At 40.8% G+C, this 13,230-nt stretch overlaps 1 protein-coding gene across 3 annotated transcripts in view; it reads right to left on the reverse strand.

The window, feature by feature from the left end:
* Positions 1-258: 258 nt before the first annotated feature.
* The window catches only part of DNER (delta/notch like EGF repeat containing), a 355,847-nt gene continuing 342,875 nt past the window's right edge, over positions 259-13,230 (reverse strand). For all 3 annotated transcript variants that reach the window (XM_004033309.5, XM_019022784.4, XM_055380616.1), the window contains 2 exons: positions 9,691-9,937; positions 259-1,277 (listed from right to left, as the gene is read on the reverse strand). In XM_004033309.5, the coding sequence (XP_004033357.1) occupies positions 1,166-1,277; positions 9,691-9,937 (359 nt within the window). In that variant the 3' untranslated portion in view covers positions 259-1,165. The remainder of the gene's footprint in view (positions 1,278-9,690; positions 9,938-13,230) is intronic.

The following is a 13,230-nucleotide window of genomic DNA, read 5'->3' on the forward strand; positions in this document are numbered from 1 at the left end:
AATTCGGATATAAAACTTCAGATAAGAATTCTTATTTTTTTTCCACACTTCACACTGACAAGCAGCTAGGGTGAGCTTACTGACAATTAGGAGGTCAGAAAGCCTTGCAGAGGCAAAGGAGGGGGCTCCGGCAGCCACAGAGGTGCGCTCCTCAGGTTATTTAATATGGTATCAACCATGGGATTGTTTGGCAAACAATATCAAACCCAAAACTTTTTATATATAGTTTTCAAAGAACAAAAGAGACAACTGCATCCCTGACTTGATAACATTTATTCAATATTGTTTGAAATTAGCAAGAATCAGAAGAAGCACATATCAATCAAATACAGCCACAAAAACATCCTGGAGATAAATAAAGCTGCACTATGAGAAATAGTCACTACTGAAGGAACCAGTACTCTCTTACGTTTACTACCTCTTAGCAACAAACAACTCAAATGCAAATTTAATTTACTCACAATATAAAACCCTTGACTTTTTAAAGAAAAATATAGATTCAAATCAATCAGAATTTGCCTCGCTAGGCCTCTTCATTACGTATGTTTTTGAGGCCTAGTTCGACGACTGTTACGAAAATGACAAAAACAAACTCGAAAGAATGTTTCCACAAAGTTCAACAAAACAGTGCAGAAATAAGTTACTTACCCATGCACAGAATAAGGCAAAGGCTAATTTCATTTGGGTTAGGAATAATAAATTTAACTAGTTTCTTTTCCACAAAACGAACATTTCAGACTTCTTTTTAAGTAAAGGGTATACTCTATTATACATCATACGCTACGTTACGTGGTTTTCCTAACTCTACTCAGAAAGCCGGCACTCAAACGTCAAACAGAAACTTCTCCTTGATTAGACTTATTCTGTAACAACCACAGAAATTAATCTGGGTCTCGTGATAGTGTCTACAGTGAAAAGAGCACACACTAGTAGAAGCATACAGTTTAGAGAGCTGAAGGTACATTAAAACGTAGTCTATAGGTTTCACAAATTTCGTTTTTAAAATATTTTTTCCAAACTAGAAGCTGCAGAAAATTAGTTCTTAAATATTCTACTGAAAACTCTTGAGCAGCTAGCATTTTAAATTTCTTAAGCTTTTTATTTTCTTAAAAATATTTAAATGAGTGTAGTATCTCATCTTTTTGAAAAATAATCCAAAAAAAGATTACAAATCTTTAGTTTTAATCAGTGTGACCAAGGGTTTGTCATCAGGACTGTAATCTTCATAGGCGATGGGGCTCACATCATACATTGCAGGCCGGGATTTCTTTCCAAACCTGAAATCAGAGAGAAAGGACTCTGGTTAGATAAATACTAGATCTCAAGTTTAATTAAAGCAAGTGATGAGAATAATTTATATGCATGAATTAAATGAAACTGTAAAAACATATTCTCTAGCAAGTACAGAAACTTTAGACATCCTAATATTAACACTGAATGTGTATAAACATTAGTCTTTGGTGTTAGAGGCAAAAAAACGTATTTCACAAAATGTAGAGCTCAAAGTTGGAGCTTGTAGGTTAAATCTTGGCAAAGCAGTCAAGCATGACAGCTCCACAGTAGATTTTAAGAAAATGTGTATTGATTCGTCTTTTTCTTCTGAGGCCCATAAATATTTGGAGAGGTGAGTTTATTTTATATCCACTCCAGTGCCTGGAATATAGAACACCAGGGCAGTCTTCCCCGGGCCATGGACAGATAGCCTTTCCTGTGGGATTTTCAGGGGATAAGCTGTGAAGGTTTAAGGTCATCTGAGACCCCAACACAAAAGGGCAGAGGTGGGAAATGACTTCAGATACAGAGGTGTCTGTCCACAAACTATGCCAGAACTCACCATTGAATCCCACCCACCTATCACCTCCCAACCTTATGGACACAGAAGCCAATGTTTTCCTCAGAGCACAAAGCCATTGTCCCAACAGATTTGTATGTATCAAAATCGCCTCGACAGCAGGACTGCCTCTCAGAAGCCAGGGGAGTCAAAATCCAATTTCAGGACTTCCTGTCAAACCTGTCGTAAGATGGCAATTCTTAAAATAAAGCCAATTCAACTTCTGGGTGGTCTCTTCCCATTCAAGACCTCACCTTCCCTAAAAGCCCTGGAGTGCAACAGGATTCAAACGATCTTCCACACTAACCCATCCTCCCTCCTCCTTTGTCTGGACAGCATTTTTTAATTGTTTCAATTCCACCAGGGCTCTTTAAAAAGGCATTTTAAAAGAACCTTAAATTTTACAAGGTTCCTAGGATGGGGTCCCTAGGAATTAAAGGGGCTTATTTGCCATGGCTCCTGTCCCAACTCTCCTCTTTTCCTATTTTTTCCTTTGATATGTTGAAAGTCTGTCTTCTCATGTATGGAGATGGGAAGTAGAATCAAGTGAGAAATGAGAAAACAGTGCTTTCTTCATGTGATCTTTCATTTTAAACAGTCATCAATCTTGTATTCCAATCCTCTCAAATTTTACTGGCCTTGAAGAGCACAAAGGCATATGCTATGCCAGACAGGCACCAGGCAAAACACGGGGTTAAAGAGTTAAAGCATTCTACCCTCGGAAAAACCCACAGCTATTACTGCAATATGACAAAAGACTTCAATAAATACTTTCTAAAATGTGAAGCCTCACTGAAGGTCCACCATTGTGCTCACATAGATGTGGGTCAGGCTCTAGCCTGCAGTTTATTTACCTAAACTGAGTGAGGTCTGCATAATCTAAGGATAGGAAAAGTGTCAACAGAGTAAAAGTGTCAACAGGCCTGTTGGGTCTTACATTTTCTCCCAAGTCCGACAATTTCCTAGGCTACTTTAAGATGCAAACATTTTGACAATTTATTTCTCATAAAATAGCTAGATACACCACCACTAATAATAATTTAACCAAAAATATCCAGCAACCCAGTGAAGAGCTCTCCATATCTAACATAGTAGGATATAGAGAGCTTTGACTTGAGGGCCAACAAATTATATTAACTAACTAATTATTCGATTGGTTGGCTGAAAGGAAAAACCCAATTGTATATATCTTTAAAACACCCTTTTTTTATTTTTTATTTTTGAGACAGAGTCTTGCACTGTTGCCCAAGCTGGAGCGCAGTGGTGTGGTCTCGGCTCATGGCAAGCTCCGCCTCCTGGGTTCATGCCATTCTCCTGCCTCAGCTTCCCGAGTAGATGGGACTACAGGCGCCCACCACCACGCCCAGCTAATTTTTTGTATTTTTAGTAGAGACGGGGTTTCACTGTGTTAGCCAGGATGGTCTCAATCTCCTGACCTCGTGATCCACCCGCCTCGGCCTCCCAAAGTGCTGAGATTACAGGCGTGAGCCACCGCGCCCAGCCTAAAACACCCATTTTTAAATATAATTTCATAGTTTGAAAAAGAACCTGCTTCCTCAGAATCTAGAAAGTTAAAGCCTTCATTTTACTTAATCCATTAACACACTATAATTCGAAGGGCTGTAAACTTGGATGTTGCCACGGAACTCAATATTGACAAGACAGGTTTAAGGACGAGTGTCACAGATCCACTGAGTATGACAAGGCAAGGGCTGATGCCACTCAAGAGTGAGCCACATGGCCACCTATGCATGTTCAAGGTCAACTGAAGAGCAAGGAGCACCACTCTGTGTCCACACTGGTTAACCGAGCTGTGTGGCCCGGTCCTAATGGGATTAACTCCAAACAAGTATGGGTCATAAAGTATAATGCTGGTTACAAAGGTGGTTAAAGTAAGACTAATAGCCCCAGCACCAGAAGAGAGAGCAGGCAGGCTTGGAACTGGAATCCCTGCATTTCAACTTACTAGCTGCTGAGAACTTTGTCCAAATTCCTTAGGAGAATTTTGGAGGTTTCCACCTGAAATGCTGTATCTACCATATGGAAGCTAAAATGACTTCGTTTATAGAAACACCACAGTTTTAAAACACACAGTACAACGAAAAGACTTTGTTTGAATCTCCTACACCTCTCACAGTAGCAGGCTTACACTTGTTGGTAAACGAATGTGCATTCATGTCTACATTTAAAAGACTAACAGTTTTTTTTTTTTAAATATCTCAGGCACTAAATCAATGTCAGAGGCTGTTTATTTTATTGCAGGCATTTTTATGCAAGTGTTCATTTTTAAAATAACTACTACTTTTTATCATAAAGGTACATTTTAAATGTAAAAAAAACAAAATAAAATTGGAAGCTAGAGAAAATTATAAAATAGACTAGGGGTTAGCAAACTATAGTCCACAGGCCAATTCCAGCCTGATGCCTGTTTTTCAAATAAAGTCTTAGTTGAACATAGTCAAGCCCATTCACACTTCCTCTGGCTGCTTTTGCACAACAAAGGCTGAGTTGAGTAGTCAGGACAATATGGCCTGCAAAGTCTAAAACATTTTACAGGTCCCTGATGAAGACCACAAGAATCGCCCTTAGTGCTGCTCTCCAAAGGACGTGTCAATGTTTTGTGCATTATTCTTCAGTCTGCCCATCCCTCAATCCCACATCCCTCCCATTCATTTTACTAATATGTATGAAGCCCCTCTGAAAGTATTATATATAATAATTATATTACATATTTTAACAAAATTGAGAAAATACTCTGAATACTGTATTGAGACTGACTTTTTTCAATCAATAGTCTGTGTAATGTTTTACTCAGCATTCTTGTTAAGTAAAAAAAAAAAAAATTCCTACAAGTTAAAACATTAATAAGAAAATGTTTCTTCTGTGCTGGGTGGGGCGGGCTGGGTGGAACACTTAGTGTTCATAGTAACATGTTCCCACCTGAGGTAGCTCATGGCCCATGACATGACCACAGACCATGACACTTGGGAAATGTCTGCTGATGGTCCATGAGGAAGCCAGATCTTTAAAAGATGGGAAGGAGTTGACACACTCCCCCTCCTCCTGGAAAAATAGCTCAAATACCCTAATGTGGTGGCTCCATCTGCGGCTCCTTCCTAGCCCCTCGAGGGGTGATGCATCCATTGTCCTTGGTGCTCACTCAACATCACATTCCATTGTCTTGTTTTCACTGATTGATCATCTCATCTCATCATCATAACAACCTCGTGAAGTGAGTACATCTCATTTTTCCTATATTACAGATGAGGAAACAGACACTTAGGAATAATTTTCCTAAGGTCACACCTGGTGGGAGGTGGAGCTTTCTGGCTTCCAAGCCTAGATGCTGAACACTTCGTTGCAACCTTCATGCATGTGACGACCCCATAAACTGAAGCTCTCTCTTAACCTGTGCCTGACAAGAGCCTGTGTACTGCTGGATTGAAAGGCATCACCTTCAAATCAGCACATCCTCCTTCTCATTAACAAACTCTGGCTTATAAATCTCACTTACAAGTCCTGGTTTTCTCACAAACTCTGTGACCCTTGTGTAAATTGTATTATCTCACTAAGCCCAAATTTCTTTTGCCTACAATGGGGGACTAATGATACATGGTCCCCTACATTCTTGTGAGATGCTTACCAATGAGTTATTTGTGAATGATTTATTTAGCACAGTGTCTGGCCCACGGGAAGCTTTCAGTAAGTGTTGGCCATCACAGAGGCACTAACAGAAATGACAGCACCAGTAATATCAGTTAGCACAGACATCTCAAACATCCTATTTGGTGACAAGTCTTGTGTGTCTATTTCTTCAAAGAAACAAAAGATACTGCAACCAGTTATAAGGCAGGTCAAAGAGCCGCTAGTTCATGGTCCTCTGAAAGTCAACCACTAAAACAATGCCGCAGAAAGAATGTCAGATCTTGAGAAAGGCCAAAATTGGAAGGTTTTGAGCTATTGGGGAAAACAACTGAACATGTCCTCCATTATCTTTTTCCTGTGATCAGGCACTTCTAGCTCGTAGAGCAGTCAACTGAGTGGGACCTCAGTGTCAGAACTTGGAGAACCCTGGCTTTGCTCCTGCTGGTCAGTTACGAGCTCTTCCCTGCCTGAGTACAAGCAAAGCAAGCATGTTGCAGATGACTCCTGGGATGAGGAAGAGGGGGAGGGGTCTCCTTCTCAACCCTACTAGGAGTTAGCACCAACAGACTCTGACATCAGAATCACCCGACATGGCCTCAGTCACTCGTGTGACCCACTCCATGTGTCCTGTGTGGCTGCTGGGTTGCAGTCATTCTGATCCAATGTCACCTCCAGGATAGTAGCAGTGAGACAGCCCATAAAATGGACACTGGCTGCTGAAAACTATGGAGAGGATAACATCAAAAGGTCTAAGTTTTTGCCAATGCCTTTCTAGGGTTTCCAGGAAAAGAGGGCCAACCAGCCCGAGACCCAGCCATGGCCTCTACACAGCCATGCTGTAGAAACCCCAGGTTGGAGCTGAATAAACGTTCAGAAGAGAAGTTTTCCTAAAGGGAAGGTATTGTTTTAATGTCAATAGTTTTATCTGCAGTCACTGGTGCATGCAGGAGCTTGTCCGTTAGGAATTCCGCAGTAAATATTTTTGATATAAATCAGCACCAAATAAGAGCCAGGTTTGTAAATGCTTTCAAGTTTATTCTTTCTTTCCAAGAGTATTCAGTTAAATATCTTCCCCATGGGCCATATGAGCAGAAGGCTCAGCAGAATCTATCTTAAACTATTTTGGGGCTGAAATAAAACACTCCACCTCTTGAGCCCTGAAGGATCGTAGCCATGGATGCCTGTAGGGGCAGAGGGAATCCAAATTGTAGGGTCTCCCAACACGTGAGAATACAATGCCATGGATTCTGCTCCCTCCTGGTAAAAAAGCCCCTCCAGGAATGACGAGGAGAGAAAAGGTTCTTGGGCACCAAAGAAACTTGTCAATTCTGTGCTTTTTTTTTTTTTTTTTTTGAGACAGAGTCTCCCTCTGTCGCCCAGGCTGGGGTGATGGAGTTTCACCTTGTTAGCCAGATTGATCTCTCTCTCTTGACCTCATGATCCGCCCTCCTCAGCCTCCCAAAGTGCTGGGATTACAGGTGTGAGCCACGTGCCTGGCCTCCTCTGCTCCTTTTTAAGTTCTTCATCTCCAATCCAGTAATTTCAGGATACTGCAAATGTTCCTCTAGGCTGGGGCCACTTACTGAGTTGGTGCCCTGGGATGAGTCTACCTCTCAAGCTGGTCAAGGCACCCTATTCCAACTCCTAACTGAGATCATCCATTCATTTCAAACCTCAAATGTTAGTGAGGTCTACTACTTGCCAGGACCCACTGGAGACATAGAAATAAAAGCTACTACCCTTTATTTACAGGGTAGTGGCATAAAGAGTCAAATAAACAATTAAGGTGGTTCTTGCAAGGGTTGGTATCAGGGCTTCCTGGATGTTGTATTGCCTCAGTTGGCTCTGAAAGGAAGGCGCTAAGATGAGCAGCCATGCAGGGCCCAAGCTGGAGGAGGGTTGAGTTCTCTGTCCTCCCTCGCAGTTACATAAGCAAGACTGGGTGCAGCTCCCACCTCAGCACTGGTGCAGATGCTCAGGGTCTCCCAAGTTCTCCCTCCCACTGGCTCCTCCCCATGGAAGCTGAGTTCTGGCTTTTGCTTCTATTAGAATGACAAGATCACTGTAAGATCTGAGAAGTGGGTTTGGGGAATTTCTTTTGGAGAAAGCAAACTCTTCGAACCTCTTAGCTTCTATGCCATTCAGATAGAATAATTTGGGTTTTCTCATGTCTCTCTCTCTCTTTTTTTTTTTTTTTTTTTTTTTTGAGGTAGAGTCTTGCTCTGTCACCCAGGCTGGAGTGCAGTGGTGTCATCTCAGCTCACTGCAACCTCCACCTCCCGGGTTCAAGTGATTCTCCTGCCTCAGCCTCCAGAGTAGCTGGGATTACAGTGCTTATCTTTGTCGTTGCTGTTATGATTCAGTTAGGTAGATATAAGAAAACATTCATGATGTTTCACTTTTACTTCTTATCATTCCCACTGTAACCAGAATCTGAAGCTACACTTTCCCAATATGTACCTAGTAAAAGCTAAGTAGAAATTCAAAAGAAACACAGAACCCATTGATGAAGGATAAAAATCTCAGTGCAGAAGGGCAGACATGTCCCAAAGGAGCGCAGCTGTGAAGGTGACTGCAGCTGACTCTTAGGCTGCCTGATTTGGAACTTTGGAAATGAGGAGGAGTCACGGAGACAGTACCCAGGAAGGATGCTCAAACTCTACGGGCCTGCCCAGGTCAGATAATAAAAAGTCCTTGATGGAAACAAGACGGAGATGAAAAGGACGGAAAAGAGAAAGGATGTGGATATGTGCTGTTGAGATAGAAAACCCAGGGATTTTTGTTTTTGTTTTGAGACAGAGTCTCTATCTGTCGACCAGTTTGGAGTGCAGTGGTGCCATCTCAGCTCACTGCAACCTCCGATTCCCAGGTTCAAGCAATTCTCCTTCCTCACCCTCCAGAGTAGCTAGGATCACAGGCACCCGCCACCATGCCCGGCTAATTTTTGTATTTTAGTAGAGACGGGGTTTCACCAAGTTGGCCAGGCTGGTGTAGAACTCCTGACCTCAAGTGATCCACCTGCCTTGGCCTCCCAACGTGCTGGGATTGCAGGCGTGAGGCAGCACACCCGGCCAGGTCTTCTCATGTCTTGACCGATACCAACATAGGACATCCCAAGATAGATCATACAGCTCCCATTTCCCTCGAGCCCCAATCTTAAGGCACCAAGCTCAGCCCACTTTTCACTACAGCACACTTACTTTCTGAATTGTGTGCTTGAGATTATTCAATTAACAAAAGAAGAGATGGCTTACTTCAACAAACAATATTGCTATTTTTGGAACACATACTCTGCAAAAGTCAGTAAAATGTTATCTTAGTTGATTGTTTAATGTTATATAATAGATTTGGAGAAGTAAATATGGGGTTTTCTGTTCATACCATCTTTAATATTTGTAATGGATGCTGGGCTTAATACCTAGGTGATGGGTTGATCTGTGCAGCAAGTCACCATGGCACAAGTTTACTTATGTAACCAACCTGCTCATCCCGCACATGTATCCCGGAACTTAAAACAAAAGTTGAAGGAAAAAGTATATATATTTGTAATTTAATATGACTGTCATAACTCTCCAAGGAGGGAGAGTTATCCCTTTATACAGTTGAGGGAGCTATATTTGTGGAAAGTTAAAAGATCTGTCTAAACTACCGAGTCAGGTAACGGAGTCATTAAGACTCAAAGCTATACTTCACCAGAACTTCCACTCTTTCTATGACACCACACTAACTCCTTGTCCCTCTGGAGTCTTTCTTCCAGAAAAGGATACTGATTTATAAATATTCACTCTAAAAGTAGAAAGATAGCTCTTTATCCTTCTTTTACTAGGCCCTTAAGTCAAATGAAATCATTTATATGTTGACTGTTTGAAGAGCAACAGGGCAAAAGACATTCCCCAAAAAAATTCAACAAAAAAGTTTTCAATATACAGTGATTACGAATCAGATATTTATAGTCACAGAGCAACCCAAATTAGAGGAACAAATATATTCAATGTAAACAAAACAAAACAAAACAAAAGGAAAAGCTAGCAGCAAATTAAAAGGAGTTTGCTTAGCAAGTGGCCTAATGATCTATCCCCAAATACAATGTGGAACCTATTTTTCATTCTTTAAAATCTCCTCTTTGCAAATGGAAAGTTCTGTGTATAATATGACCCTGTTCCCAAGAATGCACATGTGAAGGCAGCATTCTCCACGCCGCCCCCACAGCCAACCTGGCATGCCGGATGGATGCAATGGCATTGCTGAACTCGCTGTCGATGCTGCGGCAGTTGTAGAACTCCTCATAGGCTGGCCTGGAAGAACCCTGGTATTCAATGCGGCTGATGCGGCAAATCCCCACAATCAGGATGATCAGCATAAGGATGAAGGCCACGCAGAGGGCTCCGATGATGATGTAGAGGGAGTGCCGTGGCATGTTGGTGAGGCTCTCTGCCATGTGCCCGGACTTCCATTGGAGGTCTGCAGGCAAAAATAAGCAAATGGCTGGGTATGAGTTGTGACCTTTGAGAATGTGAAGGCCTTTTTCATCTTTGCATAGATAACTTAAAACCTAAGGGCCATTCAAACTTGGAAGGCTTATTTTCTACGGATTATCCAGACCCAGGGTTAATATCCTTACTACATAAGGACTTCTTAAGAACAACTAAGAAAAACTACAGGCCGGGCTGACGGCTGTAATCCCAGCACTTTGGGAGGCTGAGGCAGGTGGATCACTTGAGGTCAGGAGTTCGAGACCAGCCTGGCCAACATGGTAAAACCCCATCTCTACTAAAAATACAAACATTAGCTGGGCATGGTGGTGGATGTCTGTAATCCCAGCTACTCGGGAGGCTGAGGCAGTAGAATCACTTGAACTCGGGAGGCGGAGGTTGCAGTGAGCCAAGATCGCACCACTGCACTCCAGCCTGGGCAACAGAGTGAGACTCCATCAAACAAAAAAAGAAAAACCAGAAATATGCCACAGAAAAACAAAGGATATAAGGAGGAATTCATCAAAAAAATACAAATAGAAAATTACTTGGCTTCAGAATTACAAAAAAGTGCAATTCCTCTATCAGCTCCCAAATATTACTTTAAAATTATAACCACAGTTGGCAAGGGTACCCAGAAATAAGGACTACAAGTTGATACATAACCCTTTCATTTACTAATTAGCATATGCTCTGACCCAGATATTCCCATTTTAGGATTTATGCTGGGGAAGTAGCTCAGGAAATGCATAAAGCCTTATGTGTGAAGATGCTTATCTTAGTATCACAATTTTTCAATGTTATCACCTATTCCATATTTAGAAAAAGGCTCAGAAAATCACACAGACAACCATGTACTCGCTGCTCAGTTAATAATGTTAATATTTTACCATTTTTCTTTAGATTTTTTTTCAGATAGTTTTTTAAAAAGAAATAAAATATGGCTGGGCATGGTGGCTCATGCTTGTAATCCCAGCACTTTGGGAGGCCAAGGCAGGCAGATTGTTTTGAGCTTAGGAGTTTGAGACCAGCCTGAGCAGTATGGCAAAACCGTTTCTCTACAAAAAATACAAAAATTAGCCAGGCATAGTGGCACATGCCTGTGGTCCTGGCTACTCAGGAAGCTGAGGCTAGAGAATCACTTGAACCTGGGAGATGGAGGTTGCAGTGAGCCAAGATCACACTAACACACTCCAGTCTGGGCAACAGAGTGAGACCCTGTCTCAAAAGAAGAAAAAAAACACACACACAAATATAGCTAGACTTCCCTCACCCCATACTCTCTCCCCATTCCACCAGCAACAACATAATTTATAAAAGTCAAAAAATAAAAACCTAAATATTTAACACTCAGTGAGATGAAAAGATATCCACTAAACAACAAAAGAATAAAAGCATGTTACCAAACAGAATCTACCTGGACAGTACAATAATTTGACAATATCTTATGAGTTTAAAATGTCTATATACACATTGAAAAGGTCAAAAGGATAGTATGATAATGATGGCAAACATATATTGATTTCTTATTATAAACTAAGCTCTTTAAAAACAGCTCATTTAATCATTATAACCACCAGAAGATACATTATTCTCTCTCCCCACTTTACAAAGGAGGCCTAGAGAACTGACATCATTTGGAGTGAATGCCTCTGATACAAGTCAGAATCTGAGGTCTTGGCCTTTGCACAGCAACATACTAACAACAGTGATCTCTAAAAGACAGGATTAAAAATGATTATTTTCCTCTGTATATGTCTGAGTCTTTTCCAGATTTTTAAAAATAAGAATGTATTCCTTTTCCAATAAAGAAATATGCAATACATTATTTAAAGAAGACATTTGCAGGATCATCTTCCAGCATAAGAGTGGAAATAGTATCAGCCTTGGGATCACACCAACCTTGCTTTCAGTCCAGCTCCTACATTTACTTGATCTCCTTGAGCTTCGGTTTCTTTGTTTGTAAAATGGAAATAACAACATATACCCCATTGGCTTGCTGCAGCATGAGTTAGGAAACATGTTTTTAAAACATTTAAAACTTTTTAACTTTCTAAAAAGTTAAACTTTCTAAAAAGTTAAAAAAAGGTTTTAACTTCCTAAAAAGTTTAAAAAAAAAAGTTTTAACTTGCTAAAAAGTTAAAAAAAAAAGTTTTAACTTTCTAAAAAGTTAAAAAAATAGTTTTAATGTTCTAAAAAGTTAAAAAAAGTTTTAACTTTCTAAAAAGTTAGACAAAAAGTTTCAACTTTCTAAAAAGTTAAAAAAAAGTTTCAACTTTCTAAAAAGTTAAAAAAAAAGTTTCTAAAAAAGTTTCTAAAAAAGTTTCTAAAAAAGTTAAAGAGTCCACTCCTGGACATGTGGTGGTGGTCCCTAAAGAGGACCAGCTGTGGTGGTGGAGGAGGGAAGGATAAAGGGTCACATGCTGTTCCCTAAGGCACATGCTCTGAGCTGAGGATTACTGAGCATGGCCCTCTGTCCTTCCTAAAAGCACCAACCTGTATTAGCAGGAAAAACTGGAAGGACACAATGTAATCTCTGTGATTGGCATAGGTCAAGAACATCAAGTTACTTCCTGTTTATAGATCTGCACCCAAATGAAACTATCTAGATAGTGTATACAAGATTTGAAAGGAAATTGTGGAAATTTTAAAGAGCTAGGTAAGACCAAACAGAAGCTGAACTCATATGGAAAAAAGGATGCTTTCTCTACTTTACTCACACCACCACCACCACCATTCCACACTTCCCCACCCACACCAGGACATCATTTTCATGGTAGAATTCCAAGTGCCTGCAAATGAGATTCAGAGGTTAGTGGAAATGGAAATGAGCCTGTCTTTCCATGAAATCCACAGGACTCTTCTCACTGTTCCATTATCGTTGAGAGTATTTGTGGCCTCTGGATACTCACACCTTCATCTTAGCTGTATCTTCAGTCATCATAGATCTAAGAATCACAATTAGCTATTCCTTACCTTGAAAAGCTGCAGTCAGTCTGAAGAAGAGCACAGATAGACACCCAAACAGGGGGCCAGGCCTGCAGACCCACTTTCTAGAAGCTAACAGAAAAATGACCCACGTGCCCATCCTGGATGCTTCCTGAGAATTTGAGAACAGATGAATAATGTGATTTCTGAGTTTGCATCCAGACCCTCCTGATCCTGAATATTTCACCAAAACCTTTGAAGCCTGGTTTGTCATTTGAGTCTGCCTGCCTGAGCTCATAAGGCCCACGGAGCTTAGTAAAACTAAATGACCATTACTGCATTGACTGCTTCATT

Source organism: Gorilla gorilla, chromosome 11, assembly GCF_029281585.2.
Source record: "Gorilla gorilla gorilla isolate KB3781 chromosome 11, NHGRI_mGorGor1-v2.1_pri, whole genome shotgun sequence".
In the NCBI taxonomy this organism is placed as follows: Eukaryota; Metazoa; Chordata; class Mammalia; order Primates; family Hominidae; genus Gorilla; species Gorilla gorilla.